The sequence below is a fragment of the Echiichthys vipera genome, assembly GCF_963691815.1.
Source record: "Echiichthys vipera genome assembly, chromosome: 18".
In the NCBI taxonomy this organism is placed as follows: Eukaryota; Metazoa; Chordata; class Actinopteri; order Perciformes; family Trachinidae; genus Echiichthys; species Echiichthys vipera.
In genome coordinates this window covers 27,157,100-27,176,871 of record NC_139843.1, presented here as the reverse complement: position 1 = coordinate 27,176,871, position 19,772 = coordinate 27,157,100, and the positions used below count along the sequence as shown (strand labels likewise).

General features: G+C 42.1%; 2 protein-coding genes and 1 long non-coding RNA gene across 4 annotated transcripts in view; 2 read left to right on the top strand and 1 right to left on the bottom strand.

Moving 5' to 3' along the window:
* Positions 1-19,772, top strand: part of mtr (5-methyltetrahydrofolate-homocysteine methyltransferase) — a 69,968-nt gene that overhangs the window by 7,696 nt on the left and 42,500 nt on the right. For both annotated transcript variants that reach the window (XM_083932154.1, XM_083932153.1), the window contains exons 4-14: positions 4,132-4,201; positions 4,754-4,846; positions 9,694-9,800; positions 10,449-10,508; positions 10,807-10,901; positions 11,062-11,162; positions 16,565-16,626; positions 17,405-17,472; positions 17,570-17,649; positions 19,323-19,435; positions 19,581-19,721. In XM_083932154.1, coding sequence (XP_083788280.1) covers positions 4,132-4,201; positions 4,754-4,846; positions 9,694-9,800; positions 10,449-10,508; positions 10,807-10,901; positions 11,062-11,162; positions 16,565-16,626; positions 17,405-17,472; positions 17,570-17,649; positions 19,323-19,435; positions 19,581-19,721 — 990 coding nt within the window. The remainder of the gene's footprint in view (positions 1-4,131; positions 4,202-4,753; positions 4,847-9,693; positions 9,801-10,448; positions 10,509-10,806; positions 10,902-11,061; positions 11,163-16,564; positions 16,627-17,404; positions 17,473-17,569; positions 17,650-19,322; positions 19,436-19,580; positions 19,722-19,772) is intronic.
* LOC310961021 lies at positions 173-942 on the bottom strand. Its single transcript, XR_014593617.1, has 3 exons — positions 716-942; positions 381-568; positions 173-285 (listed from the first exon to the last, which is right to left on the bottom strand). It is a non-coding gene; the product is annotated as an uncharacterized lncRNA (long non-coding RNA).
* Positions 1,156-2,199, top strand: LOC310961298 (putative nuclease HARBI1; the record flags this gene model as incomplete). Its single annotated transcript, XM_083933321.1, has 1 exon — positions 1,156-2,199. One exon carries the CDS (start codon positions 1,156-1,158, stop codon positions 2,197-2,199), a length of 1,044 nt encoding a protein of 347 aa, XP_083789447.1.

Here is a 19,772-nt window from a genome sequence, read left to right as displayed (position 1 = left end):
AATGCAGGGTCCAAACAAAGTTTTATTCCAACAAAAAATAATGTGACCACTAAGGACCATGCTTTTTCAAATGTCAAGCTGTTTCTCTAACAGCTTGATTGTTAATTCTGTCTCTTTTTGCTGAAGCAGCGTCAGCTTAATTTGCCGTTTGGCCAGTTCAGTCTGTTTGACTGCCCTTTCGGTCTCCATTTTGAGGAGCCTCTCATAGGCTTCCTCATCCCCGGCATGCCTCTTCCGTCGCTGTCGCTCTGGCGCTGGCGCTGGCTCTGGCTCTGGCCCCCGTGCCTGATGTGGTAGATGGATAAGTTTATTGGTCACATGCAAAGCTAAAACCAAGCTTTAAAACAGTGTAGTGAAATGCAAAAAAAACAAGCTCTCACCAATGGTGGACCGGGTGGAGCAATGCTGGCACTTGATGGTGTTGATGGCACAGGTGTGAGCAGCACATAGTCAGCTGAAAGGTTGAGTGGCTGGTCAGACTCCCCCACACTGGCTGGCAAAATCCCATGGAGGGCATGGGAACTCTCCCCTCCAAGTATATCGAGGACAGTATCTGAGAATTCTCCAGCTTTACGAAATAAACAAGAACATTTGTATTGCACATTCATATAAGACATGTAGCTCATAGTGCTTCACAAAAGTGACATGAAATTAGTACTTGTACCATTAATGTAACATAATATGGGAATTTAGAAGACAAACAGTTAAGTCTTACCTTTGAAGGGCTTGTTCCCTGTTTGGGGGTTTTTCGCCTCCGCCTGGTCCTTGGTGGCCTTTTGCTTCAAGTTTTTCCACCGAAGCTTGACCTGCTCCACCGACCGTAGTTGGCCACTGCCAGTGGCATTTATTTGGGCTGTGATAGCAGCCCAAATCTCGCCTTTGGTCTTTGCAGACACACTGGTCTGGCCAGGGGTGCTGAAAGTGCCAAACAAAACACTATAATGTGACCTCACCCCATCCAGCAACGCATGCGTTTCAGCAGCTGTAAAGTTCAATCCCTTACTCTTTTGGGCCTCCATGGTGTCTGGAGGTTGATCAACCAGTCACTCTTTTATACCTTGCCAGTCTCGTTACTTTCAGGTGTGAGAGTATCCCAGGTTCATTAGTAAGGGCTTAAATTGGGTTCTCAGCTGAACACGATTGGTTGACAAGACAATGACAGCAATTGTACACCGACACCGACAGCAAAGGAGAAGGTATAGGCCACGGCATTATGCTGAGCGCCCCAACCTGCTCGAGCATTACTCAAATGAGGAGCTTTATGCAAGATACAGATTTGGGCGAGATGATATTACTTACATCTGTAATATTCTTCATCCTCACCTTGAACGTGCCACCCTGAGGAGCCATGCCTTGACTGTGGAGGAGCAAGTGCTTATAGCGCTACGGTTTTATGCATGTGGTTCCTTCTTTGAGGTAATTGGGGATGGACTGGCGGTGACAAAGTCAGCAGTCGGCCATGTGGTGCATTCAGTGTCATCTGCCCTCAGCAATCTTCTGGGTCAATTTGTGAAATGGCCTGAAAATGAAGACGACATGGCAAGGACCAAGAGGAAGTTTTTCTCATTGGGGGGGATGCCCAATTGTATTGGTGTTATTGATTGTACTCACGTGCATATTCAGGCACCTCATGCCAGGGAATGGGAGTATGTCAACAGAAAAGGCCGGCACAGCATTAACGTGCAGCTTGTGGGGAACGCTGACCTCATTGTCACCAACTGTGTCGTAAGATGGCCTGGGTCTGTACACGATGCCCGTATTTTGAGGTCAAGCCACCTCTTTCAAAGGTTCCAGCAGGCCGCCCCAGATGGCATCCTCCTCGGTGACAGCGGTTACCCCCTTCTACCCTGGCTGATGACCCCTTTTGCTACTGTCACCAATGACTCTCAGCAGAGGTACAACAGTGTCCATGCCACAACAAGAGGGACAATTGAGCGCCTGAATGGCGTGATAAAACGCAGATTTGCCTGCCTGAACTATCTCCGTGTGGAGCCACAGAAGGCCTGTCACGTCATCTGTGCCTGCATTGTGCTCCACAACATTGCACAAACGAGGAGAGTGCCACTTGGGGCTCCCATTGATGGACCTCCTCCCTGCGCAGAAGTCCCCGATCCGCTGCCTCCACCACCGCAGCAGCCTGATGGTCCTGCTGGAAGAGCTGTGAGAAATGCCATGGTTAATCTTTATTTTTCCACTTGAATGATTAAAGAAAAATGTGCACATTTTTTCTGTGTCAGTGTTAATGTCATGCTGCACATTTCAGCACTTTCCAAGCATTTTCAAGGTATATTTTCATGCATCTGATTAATTGAAGACAAAGTGGCTTCAAGCTTAAAAATGCACCTTTAAAATATTTGGATATAGCTTGAATGTGATTTTAAAACATGTAGCAATGTATTTCAGTTAGTGTTTTACACATTGATTATTTTACTTCATCAAATCAGATCCTTTTATAAATTATCATAATTATGTTGGAGAGGAATTAGGATGAAGAAATGTTTCTAATTGTGTCACTGACCAATACCATGAAAGTAATGCCATTACAAATTTAAGCAGTTTCAAGCACTTTATTCAAATTCCAATTACTTGAAAGTCTTAAATGTATCAATACAATTAAAGCATTTTCAAGGATTTCCAGCACTCACCCTGTTGTAGCTGAGTGGTCCATGGCTGTGAGTGGAGTGAGTGGTAGAAGGTGTATGAGTATCTTAATCCACAATCCCAAATTGTGTTTATGTAGCCTACACAAAAACATGATATCATCACCAGCATTAGGCTACTGTAGCATTCTGAACCTTCTGAACAAACCTTGTAGTTAATACTCAAACTGTGTTGCGTTGTGTTTTCTAAGCACTGAGCAGGTCTGTACACAATGCAGCCTGCTTATACTGTAAATCTGCCGTGTTGCAAATGACGTGACGCTAATGATAGCCGCTAATGATAGCCCGCTAGCTGCTTTACACACAAGTCAATGGAGCCGCGTTAGCTCCCGTTAGCACGGCCGCGTCTCAATTAGAGATCTCCACGGCCTGCTTTTAATAAGGTGACAATTGAAATAGTTGGCTTGCATGATGTGTTGGTCGCCGTTCGTATGATATTAAAACCGCTACACAATAGACGACGGTTAACTTACACTTTTGACGTGAAAGTCGGCTCTCTGCTACTCCTTTCATGAAGTAGTCCACCATGTTTCAGATCCCGGAGGCGGAGACTTGAGATTGGGAAATCCGTATCCGGCCAGGTAGGGATCACGGTGATCCACCCTGCCTGTGTTTTGAAATAATCAGATAAAGTCAGCAGGATCACCGTGATCCATGACTGAGAAAAGGAGGATTTCATTATCCGGATTATTCTGATCCAGATTACAAATTTTGAAATACTGGGCCCAGAGGACAGGATTATGAGAAGACTCTCAATGGGGAATCAGTTCAACTCTGCAGCTGGAGCTGGTCGCCAGTTCAGTGCTGAACAGGGCAAGGATCTGTCTCTGCACTCAGTGTCTCATCGCTTAAGACTTTTTGGAGTGAAAGGCCACTCTGCAGTGATCAAGACAATGTCCCCTGTCACACTGTAAAACAGGTGAAGCAGTTCCTTGAAACCATGAAATGGTGAGTCCAGAGTCCAGATCTAAACCCCATTGAGAATCTCTGGAAAATCCTTGGCAACAAAGTAATGTCTAAGAAACCCACCCAAGCTTGGCACCTATTTTTGGGCAGTTTCTGCTATTCCTTATACATGACCTCTCAATCTCCATCAGGTTGGATGGGGAGCGTCGGTGCACAGCCATTTTCATTGTGTGCGCTCGTGCACCTATTGTATATACAATTCATTACGTTGTCAATGTATTCTAGAAATGAACACTGAGAAAATAAAGAATACATTAAAATAAATTAAATAGTTAAATAGTACTGTATGTCGAGCATTAATCAGTTGCTGACAAAATTTTGAAATCACCCCAAGCATAATTTTTCAGCATTATATGTTCTGTAATACTACAGTGATACACTGATACTTTTTACATACAGTTCCCCAGTAACAAGATAAGCCTATTTCCAGTTCCACAGCCATAAAAAAAATAAAGTCACAAGCTTGTTTCTTGCTTTGAAATATGTGTTGTTGTCTGTCATGCAGGCTTATCGTCTCAACAGAGCGTCTGCAGAGCTGGCAAGGAGGGCAGCCAATGATGTCACCAAACAAACCGGTCAGCTGAATTTTTAACATAACAGCACCAAAGAAAATCCAAGTTTTTACAAAGTTATAATCCTTAGTCTGATCCTTTCTAATGACAACTGAAAATGGAAAGTCATCCTTCAACTTACTATTAGGAGTAATGTTAAAGCCGCCATTCCTGCCCTTTTTAGTATAGCAGCCATGATAAGCAATCAGTGTATAACCTTCCACATAATGTAACCTAGCGTCTCCCCAACCAGTGCAGACAGATGTCCGTCCTCCATAGAGCTGGGTCTGTTCGTTCCTGCCTGTTAAAGGGAAGGTTTTTGTTGCCACTGTGTTCACAAGATTGCTGTTGCTGCTCATGGGGGAATTGTTGGGTCTGCTGTAAATCATAATTAAGTCATAGTGTAGTCTTTACCAACTCTATATGTAAAGTGTCTTGAGATAACTTTTGTTATGATTTGGCACTGTAAATAAAATTGAATTCAATTCTATAACCATCAGTAGATAAATGTACAATTCCTTACTCTCCGGGATTTCCTCATGTGTGTTACCAACTGTAATCTGTGTGTGTTTTCAGGTTGTAAACGCTATGTGGCGGGGGCAATGGGTCCCACCAACAGGACCCTGTCAGTATCCCCGTCTGTGGAGAGACCTGACTTCAGGAACATCAGTAAGATGACTTCACACTTTCACAATGTAAAGTGACTGATTCAGGGATCAAAGAGTATGACTGGGAAGTGCCTGGGAACATGGAAGGGATTATAGATATACAGGGTGTCCCAAAAAAATGTATACACACTTTAAATAATTGCTAAGTAGGTGTTTATCAAAATTCATTTAATTTTCAAAATGTAATAGAATTTACAAACATCATTTTATTGTTTTGTCAACGTCTGTTCTGGTCTCATAGATTAGACTTTTAGGTATCCCCATAAAAAGAAAAAAATAGATTTGGAAAAACTCGATTGGCCCTCGTACATAATGTAACCTAACGCCAAATGTATTTTCTGCAGTGGTTGATGTAACGTAGCTCCAAGCGTTGATGCATGATGGTTTGTTTACCATCACATATGTTTCTTTTCTCCCTGCGTTCCGTCTTCCTCCATGTCAGCCAGATTCAAGATTCAAGATTCAAGAAGCTTTATTTATCCCGAGGGAAATTATTTTGCAACAGTTTCAATACAAAGGTGGGAAAGGGTCAGAGTAACAATAAGCATAAAACATAAATCAAATAAAAAATAAAGCTAAGCTAACGTAAAATAAATCAAGCAATGAACTAAGTGTGACAGAGTGCAACAGACATCGTGGTTAAGCGTAGGTATATACAATATACAACAATACGCAGCGTGCAGTTTAGCAGCTTGTTGAAATGAAATAAGTACAAACTGAATAAGTGAGAAGGAGCGATAAGTTATAAGTGTTAAAAATGTAGCAGCATTTCCTACAGAACTAAGTGACAGTATGGAACAGTGAAGTGTAGCAGCATTTCATACTGAAGTTAGTTACAGTAAACCACAGTGAAATGTAGCAGCATGTCCTAAAGCACAGTAAGTGTAGCAGCAGATAGTTACAGTACCATTAAATAAAGTGATGTAATGGTGATATAAAGTGACAGTGTTAAGTGTAGCAGCAGTAAGTTACAGTACCACAAAATAAGTGATGTAGTGGTGGTATAAAGTGACAGTGTAAAGTATAGCAGCATTTCTGACTGAAGTAAGTGACAGTACAACTGAATAAAGTGGTGCATTGATGATATAAAGTGACAAAGTGACATTTTTCAGAATACAGTGTCTCCACTGTTCCTTACCTGACCAGGGGGAGATGAATTATAAAGTTTGATGGCCGCCGGAAGAAAAGACTTCCTCGGGCGTTCAGTATTACACCGGGGGAGAATGAGTCTGTGGCTGAAGGTGCTTCTGCTGGAAGTCAGCAGATGGTGGAGAGTTGTTGTCCAGGATGCTGTGCAGTTTAGACAGCATCCGCCTCTCAGACACCGCCACCAAAGAGTCCAGTTTGACCCCCAGGACGGAGCCAGCCTTCCTGGTGATCTTACCGATCGTCTTGGCGTCTGCTGCCCTCAGTCAGCTGCCCCAGCACACAACAGCAAAGAAGATGGCACTGGCTACCACCGACTGATAGAACATCCTCAGCATGGTGTTACAAACATTGAATGACCGGAGCCTCCTCAGGAAATATAGACGACACTGGCCCTTCTTGTAAACAAGAAGTCCATGAACAAGATTCTCACTGTGGTTCCCGGTCTGTCCAGGTGGGCGAAGGCACGGTTGAGCAGGAAGATGATAGCATCCTCTATCACCATCCATTTTTCAACAGGCTCACAGACCAAATCAAACTTCCTTCAAAGAGAAAACACATGTCCTGTACATGAAATGAATAAAGCAATATTTTCTTATGACCTTAGTTATTTCAAGGAAAACATTTTCAACAGGCAAACAGCAAAAAAGAAAATGTCCTTCAAAAATAAAACATGTTCCTTAATATCAAGATAAAGAGACACAGCTTTGCCTTTTACCTCCGTGAACATGTGCTCTGCCTCCCACCAAGCTTAAAACACCCTGTGCTCATCGTCCACCTTCCGTTTAGCCATTATTTGGGGGGGGGGGGGGGGTGCTGAACGTTGACATCTGCCCTGAATGCCTAAGAATATTGAAGACGGGGCGGCCCACTTGCGGCGCTACAGTGAGTTCGCGGGCTACCGTTGCATTGTGGGTAATGTAGTTTTTTGCGTGAAACACCAGCAGGCGGCTGTGGCGTGCGGGCCAGTTCTAATACTAATCAAATATCATCCCGGGGGCCAAGATAATTCATTGGCGGGCCGAATCTGGCCCGCGGGCCTTGACTTTGACACCCATGCTGTACAGGGTCCAGTGATGAAGTGACCAGGGGGCCGAAGAAGTGAAAGGACCAGCCTCTTCAGGGACTTCATTAGGTGCGACGTCAGCGCCACCGGTCTGTAGTCTTCGGAGGTGCTGGGACGCACCTTCTTTGGTACTGCAACCAGGCAGGATGTCTTCCACAGCACAGGGACCTTCTCAAGACTCAGGCTGAGGTTATAGATGTACTGCATGACTCCACACAGCAGGATCGCACATGTTTTGAGGACCCTCGGGCTGACACCGTCGGGACCTGCTGCCTTGCCTGGGTGGAGTCTGCACAGCTCCTTCCTCACCTGCTCTGCAGTGAAGGTCTGTCTGCTGTGTGCGTTGGTGGGGGTGGAGAGAGGTGATGGAGGGGGGGAGGGGACAGGTAGGGCAAAATCAGGAAGGAATTGAGGGGGAGGTGTCAGCAGGGTTGGAGGTTTGGAGGTGGATGGTTGTGGAGGAGCCGTGGGGGGGTGGTCCAGAGCCCTTTCATCAAATCTGTTGAAGAACAGTTTCAGCTCATTGGCACGTTCAGTACCACCTCCTACTGTCTGGCTACCAGATGGTTTGTTTGTTCTGCTGGAGTTTGTGCTCCAGCTTCCTCCTGTTGGTGTCTTTGCCCTGTTGGATCCTCTCCTTAAGCTCCCTCTGGACCTGCCTCATCTGCTCTCCGTCCCCTTCTCTGAAGGCCCTCTTCTTCGCATTCAGCAGGACCTTGATCTCTCTGGTGACCCACGGCTTGTTATTTGGGAAACAGCGTACAGTCACTGTAGGAACAACGCTGTCCACACAGAAATTGATGTGTCCTGTTATGCAGTCCGTGAGATCATCAAGGTCCTCCCCATCTGAATTACAGAGCAAATCCCAGTCTGTGAGTTCAAAGCAACCCTGTAAAGCTTCGTCAGTCTCCTGTGACCATCTCCTCACAGTCCTGGTGGTCACAGGAAGCCACTGGACTTGGGGCTTATACAGGGGCTGCAGGTGGATGAGGTTGTGGTCTGATCTTCCAAGAGGAGGAAGGGCAGTGGAGCTGTAAACCTCCTTAACGTTAGCATACAGCAGGTCCAGTGTTTTCCCTGGTGGGACAGTCCACAAACTGGTTGAAAGTGGGCAGTGTTGCAGCCAGAGTGATGTGGTTGAAGTCCCCAGATATTGCAATGAATGCGTCTGGGTGCCGTGTCTGAAGGCCCGCGACGACGGTGTGGATGACGTCACTCGCGCGCGCCGCGTTTGCAGTCGGAGGAATGTAAACAACCAGAACGACCACGTGTGAAAACTCCCTCGGCAGGTAGTAAGGCGCTCGGCAAGCAGCTTAATGTCCGGGCTACACACATGCTCCTTTACAGTAACGTGTCCAGGATGACACCACTTGTTGTTAATAAGAATAGCAAGTCCCCCACCTTTTCTCTTGCCACTCTCACGGTGACTCCTGTCCGCCCGAACAGTCTGAAAGCGGTCCACAGTTACGTTAGAGTCCGGGATGTCCTCGTGGAGCTATGTCTCCGTGAAACACAGCACACTGCTCACACGATACATCAACTGAGTCTTCACCAGGCCCGCCAGCTTGTCCATCTTATTAGCCAGCGACCTCACGTTCCCCATGGTAATGGAAGGGAGAGATGGTTTATATCTCCTTTTTTTTTTCCTGGTGTTTACGTCCAGCCTTACATCCCCTGTACTTTCTCCTCATTTCTGTGGGGATTTCAGGCCTCTCCCGCATTAGCACCGTTGGTGCTAGCGACAACAGCTGTTCATGGGTGTAAACAATGGAGCCGCCGCATTGTTGCGTCCAGACGGAGACGCGGTCCGCAAAAATAGTCCCAAGAATGAGACAAACGGACAAAAAACACGTAAGAAAGTTAACAAACATAGTTGGCTAAGGTTAGCACGACGACTTACAGGAAAAAGCACTTATAAAAAGACAGTAAAATAAGATAAAATAGCAAAAAAGTGCGGAAAGGAGAGAGAGCAACTGTTGCTGGCTGCCGCTTTACACAGCGCCGGAACCGGAACGAGAGATAGGTGAAATGATGTTTTGAATCATTTGAATCTGATACATTTGAATAATACCAGGCCAGTGTAGGTTTAAGCATATTTGAGGCATGAAATATTTTGTAGTTTGTAGGCTATATACTTAGGTTGCTGCATTGTTTCTAAACTGACATGCAGAAATGAATTTATCACCAAATGTATTAAGATCACACTGATAGTATAATCACTTCTGTTAACCTGTAATGCTTAAAAGCCTGTGCCAGACTGATATACTAAAGTACAATGTATTGGCTGTGACTGTAGTTTGAAGTGAGTATGAACATCACCAACTATTAGAGAAAAGATGACATTTATTTTCATACAATAATTAACATTGGGAATAAAGTATACCGTACAGTCCTGCTTGTATTATATGTTGTGAACAGGCATGGAAAAGTTTTGAAATTATCTCCATAAAAATGTGTGGTAACCCTGGCTACTGGTGTTTTAATAATGCCTATACTTTTCCTACTATGACAATTCCAAATGTCTGCTGTGAAAATGTCTATCAAATGATACCAACTCGCAAATGTATCCTAGAAATGTAACGTACAGTATGTCATTCTAGTGAGTGAAATGTGTTGTGTTCATGTGCTTTCCCCAGCGTTTGATGAGCTTGTAGAAGCCTACTCAGAGCAGATCAGAGGTTTATTAGATGGAGGAGCAGACATCCTTCTGGTTGAAACCATCTTTGATACTGCCAATGCCAAGGTATCTCTCATCTGATTAGTTTACACATGTTAATTCATAATTTCCTTAATTTTCATTGAGAGGTTTGTATTATAGTCAGCAGAATAATAGGAAACATTCAAGGGGCTCAGTACCTTGATGTGGCCATGATTATGTGGTATGGATTTCAATTTTATTACATTGCAAAAAAGTTGTCTACTTTTATTCTATTATTAGTTTTAGACACTCACTATATTAGAGATTTAATTCATTCTCTTTACAAGTATTTAGGTTGAATTTTAAACTGCTTACAGTTAATACAATACTAGCATTAATACAAATCATACTCAATACCATCGCAAAAGAAAAAAAATCATCCAACTCATTTTTTTTAAGCTCCAGTATGTTTCAATGCTATCAGATGTAGCAATTTTATTTTGAAACACGTGGTATTGAAAAGTATTGAAGTTTCGATACTTTTGACGACCTTAATGAGTATAATACATTATTATTACTTTTGGACCAATTTACAATGGTGGTTAAACCTTTGAGGGGAACTCCTGTGATACACCTGCCAGCCAATAAGAAAGGAGCATTTTCTGTGGACATGTTTTAAATGCAACTTAAGTTTCTGTTACTAGATGATGTAACAGGGATTGATGTCTTACCTGTGTATGTTTCTCTCTACAGGCTGCCTTGTTTGCTATCGACCTGCTGTTTGAAAAGAGCTACGAAAGAAAACCTATATTTGTATGTTTGTGATATTTTATTCATCTCTTTGGTTCTTCTGATAACAGTTTATGCTTGGGGTGAAGTCTTTCGGTTTGCACAAGTATACAGTATTAATGAAAAATCGATGTCTGTCTATAATGGAATATGTTTTTGTTATATTTTATTCCTATATTTTCCTTAAGAACATATCTTTAAATGAAGTTTCTGACTAATGTGAGATAAAAGCTGTCTTAGGGCTAAACCAGGGATGAATGTGTTCTGTTGACTTAGTTGACTTATGTCAATGTTCTTGTTGTCATCTTGTCTCGTGGTATAGATCTCAGGCACCATCGTTGACCGGAGTGGACGCACTCTGTCCGGTCAGACAGGAGAAGCCTTTGTAGTGAGTGTATCCCACATTAATCCTCTATGGTGAGTTACTGTACATCACACAACTCCAGTTTCTTACTGGTCTTGTCCCTCTCTGTTAGTGTATTAATCTAAACTCAAGTTTCTTACTTGCCTTGTACCTCTCTGTTAGTGTAATCTAAACTCCAGTTACTTACTGGTCTTGTCCCTCTCTGTGTTACAGTATTGGTCTAAATTGTGCATTGGGGGCAAAAGAGATGAGGCCGTTCATTGAGGCCATAGGACAAAGCACCACTGCTTTCATTATCTGTTATCCCAATGCAGGTAACACACACTCATCATACATACAGAGTTTAATTATAGTCATGTTTTGAAAAAGCTTTTAGAAGTGGGAGATTAATAACATTTTTAAATTAAAATGATGTATTATTTTTTATTAATAAAAAGATTTTTCAGTCTTACACTTAATATATTGTAGATATGAAACATATTATGATTATTGTGACCAAAACTATCATGGTTATCTAGGTATGGCTAAAATGTGCTGGAAATGTTCAAAAGCTGCTAATACACACTGTTTTGTAAATACAACTAAAATGTGCAGCACTTTCTGTTTTCTTTAACATTAAAATCATGACAGCCTTTTGCAGCAATTTTATTTCTGCATGTTCTACAGATGGGACCATTTTCATCACTCTTATAAAACCAAAATACAACCAGACTTCAGGAGTGCTGTCACTGCCTTCCACCACGTTCTCACTGACACTAAACAAACCCACGTTGCCTTCGTCAATTGTTGGGAACTTTGAAAAACTTGCAGTATATACTGTCATCAACCAAAGCATGTTAAGCATGATTTTTAATTATTTTAACAGTGAAATTGAAAGTATTTCCCTATGTCAAAACATATCCCGAAAAGAGAAAATATATACCAGCATTTAGGTCAAAGAGCCTTTCTGAACAGATTTGAATCAGATTGTGCAATTTTGCCAACTTGTGCTAAGTACAATGGACATTTAACAAAAAGCTACCTAAAGCTACCTGTTGCCTCTGCTGGCTGTGGTGTGGCCGCTTCACTCTCAGCATACTACCTTGTTTCTATTTTATTCCTGTTGCGCTCATTGAAAGTGCCGCGATGGGCAGAGAACAGCTGATCATGAAGTTGACATGATTATTTATTTATTTATTTTATTTATTATCTAAACACGACCTCATTTCACTACGAAATTGAAATAAATGCGTTGTTGAAGGTGAAGAGGCCAGATAAGGTCCATTCAGACAAAGCTCGAAAGGAAATGACTCACACTGCAGTGTGTCTGTGTGAGTGAGACTGTGTATGACTGGTTTGGGCAGAAGGCTACTTGTGTGAAATGACGGCCCTGTTCTTCACATTAGTAGTCTGCTGGTGCACCGGATATTTTACAGTTTTCAGGCACATTTTACAGTTTCTTCTACACATTTCATGAATAAGTGTGGACAGACAGCATCGATGGGACGCGATAGTCTGACATGCATCAGTTGAATACATACTGTATGTCTTTGTACATGTTAAGGCATGTGTGGCCAATGTTAGACTCTCACTACCATTATTACCTATATAAAAAAACATTATACCCTATGTAATTAGTACTTCTCTGGGAGTTGGGAGTAAACTGTCTCTTTTTTTAGTACCTTGTTTCACAAAATTAATCTGTGTATTAATTTCACTTCATTTAGGTGGTGTATTGTATATCTGTTATGCTCAAGATCTATCTCACAAATAAGCCTGTGAATGTTCTCACTTGTCCAGGTCATCGTTATCCCCAAAGCAATTTCAGTCAAAAACAACTGGACTTGGTTATTTGTCGAGGAAGACATTTCACCTCTCATCCAAGAGGCTTCATCAGTTCATGTACGCATCCGACCAGGCTGGGACTGGTCCAACTATCTGGTGTGGACACTTTGCTGACACAGCCAAGGTTAAAAGATTCAGCAACGTTGTCCCAAGCTAAGGTCCAACCCCACCATTGAGTAGAGAAAGCAGTAACAAAGACTACAACATCACAATCCTTCCAGCAGACAAGGGCAACCTTTTCACAAGGCCGAAGATGTCACTGGAACCCTTTGTGACAATGACTGCCATTGGCGTGACAGTCGTTGTTCGGAAGTTGGTTTTGACTTTGTTAGTGCTCTGCTGGGTCATAACGACAAGTCGTTGGAGTCACAGGAGGCCATTTGTGAACAGATGTTCTTTGAGGTTAGATTGTTGAATGTCCTGGGAAGGGATGAAAGGGCAGCATTGTAAATTAGAGATAAGTGGTGTCTCAGGGCACACTCACACTGTCCTTCCGTACCGTGCCCAAACAGGTTTCACGGGTAAAGTCTAGTTTGTCTGACCAGTGTGAGTGCAACCGTACCGTGCTTAGCTGCGGAGTGTGGAGTGTTTACTGCAGATTTGGTCGGATGAAAATATTCAAAAACAGTCAGACAAGACGCACAAAAACTCAGAGGTCTATGGAAAGATTTGTAAACAAAGCGACGCATCGCGATGACGTCAATCAATGCGTGTGATGTGTTACGCCGTGATGACGTATAGGCAGGCAAGAAGCTTTCACTGAGGCCCAGGCAGTGTGAGTCCAAGCGGGCCTGGCCTGCAGAGGGAGGGGGGGCAAGTACCCTAAAGCACGGGGCACGGTACGGACGGACAGTGTGAGTGCGCCCTCAGACCTCCTCTGTTTAGCGATGGTTTCTCTACTTTTGCATTGAAGACAGCTTCTTTTACTCCTCTTTCAAACCATCTGTCCTCTCTGTCCAGGATGTGGACATTGTTGTCATCAAAGGATTGGGCTTTCTCCTTGAGATGTAAGTGGACAGCAGAGTCCAGACCTGAGGAGTTAGATCTCCTGTGTTGGGCCATGTTTGCTTGAACTTTGCCATGACACCAAAAGAGTTACCCATAGTGGAGTTGATAACAGCTACAGATTCTGCTATAAAGAAAAACAACCTTACTGGAACTGAGGCTGAACAGCTAAGGTTAAAAGTGTCAGCAGCGTTGTCCCAAGCTGAGGTCCCCCCATCCAATCTCACCATTGAGGAGAGAAAAGCAGTAACAGCACTGAGCAAAGACCACAACATCACAATCCTTCCAGCAGACAAGGGTAGATGCACAGTTGTTGTCAATACAACTGATTACCAGGCAAAGATCTCTGCACTACTCTAAGTGTGACTCTCACACTTATGAAACACTGAAACGAGACCCTACCAGCAACTACAAAAAGAAGGGGGCATTGAGAAATCACAATATTACAGGCTCTACCCCCAGGACTCAACCCCCTGCTTATATGGACTCTCAAAAATCCATAAAGAAGGGCCCCGCTCAGGCCCATTGTCAGCAGCATAAACTCGGTCACTGACAACATTGCCAAGCACATAGCCAATATCCTGGCACCACTGGTGGGCAACACCTGTGAAAGAAATTCTCTGGAGTCCTCAGTGTTTCTCAAATCATGTCTATACTAAACTGCATGCATACAGGAGAGACTCTACCAACAACTGGGTCTCAAATGATCTCTGCCTCTCTCCAAGTAACTTCAGCATATATACAGTTACATCAAAGCACCTTACAAACACAAAGACCTCAAAGTAATAAAAATGACCCCAGTGGATGTTATCAGTGTTTTACGACTACCAAATGTCACCATTTGCACCCCATGTGACTCCTCTCCGTAATCCCCCCAGCATTCATTCACAGCTTGACTGTTGTGTTAATCAACATACAGGAACCAAGGATTTACATCATAGACTAAGAAACACTTACAAAGAAAGAAGGAAAGCCCTGGTTATTTTCCAAACACCCCACACCACATCCAAAACTCCATAGACTTTGTGAACAAAGACCGAGACTTAAAAATGGATCAAGATGAAACCATGGTATCCTACGACGTGACTTCCTTGTTCACCTGTATTCCAACCATGGAGGCTCTGGCTAAAGTAAGAGAGCGGCTCACACAGGACAACCAAACAAATCTCAAACCAGACCACAACATCCAACTTCTGGATTTATGCCTGAACACCACATATTTCCAGTTTAATGGCACTTTTTACAGACAAAAACACGGCTGTCCCATGGGTTCACCAGTATCCTGTATTGTGGCAAATCTATACATGGAGGAGGTAGAGGACAAGGCTTTGAACTCCTAAGAAATTACACAGAGCCATTGGTTCAGATATGTGGACGACACATGGCTTCAAATCAAATCCAAAGAGGTGCAAATTTTTACATAACATATAAACTCAGTGGACCGAAACATCAAGTTCACCAGCGAAGAAGTCAAGGACAACAGTTTGCCTTTCTTAGACTGTGACGTCCATATGGAGAATGACAGGAGCCTCCACAATGGGGTATACAGAAAACACACTCACACAGACCAATATCTACTGTTTGACTCCCACCACCCCCTGGAACACAAGCTTGGATTTATCAGAACCCTGCAACACAGAGCTGATAACGTACCCACTAGTTCACAGGCCCATGGGGAAGAACGCAAGCACCTGAGAGGCGCCCTCACAACTTGTGACTACCCCAGCTGGACCTTTGTGAAAATGGCAAACCCAGTAACACACTCAGACAGAGACTAGTACATCCCAAGGACAGAACACCACACCCCCACAAAAGCAATCTGGTTTATGCTGTTCAATGCAACGAGGAATGCAAAGAACTCTACATGGAGAAACAAAACAACCACTGCATAAACGCATGGCCCAACACAGGAGAGCCCTTTCAATCCTTCCCAGGAGAATCAACAATCTAACCTCAAAGAACAACTGTTCACAAATGGCCTCCTGTGACTCCAACGACTGTCGTTAAGACTTAATAGAGTACTAATGAAGTCCAAACCTACTTCCCACCAACGACTGTCACTCCAACGACGGTCGTTGGCACTTGGAGCAAAAAGGGTTCTAGTGACATCATCAGCCTTGTGAAAGGTTGCTCTTGTGTGCTGGAGTACCTGAATCTCCACACCAGTTAGTTGGACCAGTCCCAGCCTTGTCAGTTGCGTACATGAACTCCAGTTGCTTTTGACTGAAATTGCTTTAGGGATATCTCAAAAATAAATTATACAAAAAAAAAGCACAACCAGTTATGGTTGTGAAATAATCAATCCTTAAAGTGTAACGGTTACTGTTTTGATTGAGAATAAGTGTTATTTGTTGGGTACGCTGTATTGCTGTACATCATTATTCCTGCAGGAAAATGCGTTGCGTTCTAAAAATAGATTTTGAAAAACGAGTACTCGATTGGCCCTCGAGGAATTGATGTGATCCCTCAAGCTTGAAATTAACTACTCGTGCCCATCCCTAGTATATAAAGGATTCAATTATAATTAAAAGTGAACATGGTAAACGCAACATTTGACCAACCTTTCACACACACACATTTACATACTGTGGGACAAAATGTTTCAATATACAGCTTCAGTATCAGCTTTCAATATAATGCAATCCAATGATTCAGCACCACCACAACCAACTGCCACAGAAAACACCAGGGGTTGACACGGATTGGATTTATTTCAGGGAAGCTTAGATTGGCATTAGTGCATGTTAACATACTCAATTATTCATTGATTATTCTGCTGTTGGTTCAAGGCAGCTGAAGCACACACTGGCCTGTGGTCTAACTTATGTTGCATCATGTGTCAGAGCACCCAGAATGATGTAATCTGTCTTCTCTTTCTCTCTGTTAGGTCTTCCCAATACTTTTGGGGGGTACGACGAAACCCCAGAATTAACAGCCTCCAATTTAAAGGTTCTATTCTATTATTTATTTTTAGGACTAATGTTTGTAAGATGTATGTTAAGATGCACATCACCATGGGATGACAATGTTAAGTTTAAAGGGGTTATCATGGAAAAATTATAGCAACGGGGAAGCTCTGGCTACAGTATTATAATATAATAATAAACTCATAATTGCCTGTTTATGTTCGATGTGTGAATGTGATGTGTTGTGTTGTGTTAGTTGACTTTGGCACCCACATTTTTAGCAAATGTTTTAACACATTTACAGTATAACAGAAAAGTGTTAAACACTGCCTAAAAAGTATTCTAAGAAAATTTGAGACTTTCTTGTATGGTAGTCTAACAAACACAAAGCCGTCATGCCCACATCTCTTACCCTGCCAATATTTCCTTCCTTACCCTCCCGATAGTTCCTGTGCAAAATGCCACAAAAAAATTCTAAACAAAGCAGGTACTTATGTTCTCATGGGAGAAATTAGGGGGTGTTTTTCACGCTGCAGTTATAGACCTGGGTGAAATGACTCTGTGACATCTTGTATCAGCTTTTGTGTGTACTGATTAAACCCTTCTGCACACACAGAAACAATAAACCCTGGTTTAGAGCTGAACTCAGGTAGCCTTGTCAGGCCAAGCAGGAGGCCTACAGAAGTAGAGACAGGATCCTATAAAACCAGGACAGAAACACTGACAAAGAGTAGCTTTTGAACTGAATTTTGAAATTCAAAACCCTATGTTTATAGTTTTATAATACAGCAGCTAAGATTTAGTTGTATCTTTGTGTGCAGGAGTTTGCTATGGATGGACTCGTGAATATTGTGGGAGGCTGTTGTGGGACCACTCCAGGGCATATCAGGTCACTGTCTTTTTTATATGACAAGAAAATGTCTTTGTTAAATTTCATGCACTTTTTGAAAGTTTTAAAATATTTTCCCTCCTTCTTCCTCATACAGGGCCATATCTGAAGCAGTTAAACACTGTAAGCCAAGAGTTCCTGCTGCTGAGATTTATCAAGACTACATGCTGCTGTCAGGTATTAAAACCATCTGTTTCCATCTGTGCAAACTGCTGTCCAACTTGGCACAAAAGCTATCTCTATAGAGACTTTCATGCTTAAACTAGTCAAATCCCAGTTGTTCTGGTTGATTGTGAATATACGCTAATGGATATGTTTTCAAATAGTGATTTATTTATTTAGACCTACTACAGAGAGAACCAGACCAGTAACGCTTTATATTAAGGTCCTTATAATAAGCGTTAGTTAATGGGTAATAAGGACCCTATATTAACATGTTAGACTATATTAGTGTTAATAATGGAAACATAAACAAGTTTATTGTTAAGATTATCACTTGTAAGAAACACACTGTTATGCATTTATTTAAAGTTAAAGGTTGAATATGTAGAATCTTTAATAAAAGCTATATTAACAAAAATAAAATAATGATACATCCACAGGGCATTTTAAGGGGTACAGAATGAAAGTCTGACTTAATAATTTTTTTTTTTTGACGGCTTTGACAATGACTTTCTGTCATATGGGTTTGTGCAAATTAGCCGTTACCCTGTATAATTCAGGACTTGACATGGAGCAGGCTGATCGCTTGACACACTCGGCAACGAACCTGATCTTCAGACACTAGATGACGGAGTTCTGCTCGTTCTCCATATTCAACCTTTAACTGCTTTTTGCAGCTACCAGATCTAAAGTGAGAACAATGCTTTGTTAGGATTAATATACTCTTTATTAAAGGGCTTGTTTTTCAGCAGTGATGCCCCGGTTACCTGGGGGCTGACTGCTGATTCTTTATTGTGGCTGGAATTGAACATGGGCACTTTGCTGCATGTCATCGCCTCAATATTTAAATATCTTTAAAAACTTTATTTAATAGCATTATTCTCGCTTTAGGTCCAGTAGTTGCAAAAAGCATAGTTAACTGTTAATAAAAACATAATGATTTTCTTTTGAGTGCATAGAAATGTCTCATGATATAACAAACATGTTTATAATGCTATTATTAACACTGTAGTCTTGTTTTCACATAATAATGCTATTAAGCATCTAATGAGGCCTTTATTACCTATTAACTAATGCTTATTACGAGGACCTTTAATATAAAGCGTTCCCCAGTGACTTTTGGTGTGAAGCCTCCGTGTGCTTCCATCTGTTCCTGTTCTAATTTTCACACTCACGTCACGTTTACCTGTTCCTTTATTCATTCAGTGTAATGTTATTTGACGAAACCAATGAAACTTAACTTGAGTCCACTCATTGGTTTCCAAGGTTAGGAATAAACTTTCAACAACTCTTTTTTTCCCTCATTTTTAAATTACTCAAAGTCAACGCTTCCTGTTCTGCTGTTTCATAATAAAAGCTTTCTCTTCCCTGTTGTGTTGAGATTTACAGAAAGTAGCTTAACAACTACTGAAAAATAAAAACAAAGGAGAAGGAATAATTAGTGATTACAGTCGTAACACTCAGAATAAAGGTAATTACAACCGCTTCAATGTTTTTGGCTAGTGTTCTTTCATTTCACTACTGGCATTTGTATAAGAATTAAAACATATGTGAACCAATTAAAGTTCAAATGTCCAGGCATGGGAGTTTGCTCATGCTTTTATTTTTTAAAATATGACATCTCCTTTCGCCCCACTACCCCTGTTTGTCCAACATGTGGTGTAATGTTAATGTGATCTCATTTCCAGGTTTAGAGCCATTCAGGATCGGTCCTTACACCAACTTTGTTAACATTGGGGAGCGCTGTAACGTGGCTGGATCACGCAAGTTTGCCAAGTTGATCATGGCAGGAAACTATGATGTGAGACATATTTTGATATTATTGTCATCATTATTATTATTTAATTTGTCATTTTTAAACATTTTCATCTAATCATGAGCATAGATGAAATGGTAGCTTGCATCTTCCTGTTTATATGGTATACATTTCTCTGTTTGTTGTCCAGGAGGCTCTAAGCATTGCCAAGACCCAGGTGGAGATGGGAGCCCAGGTCCTGGATATCAACATGGATGAGGGGATGTTGGAGGGGCCAACAGCTATGACTCGATTTTGTAACTTAATTGCTTCTGAGCCAGACATTGCAAGGGTAGGTGATATAAATGTTGTGGAAATGAACACATGCAATTTGATTAAAATT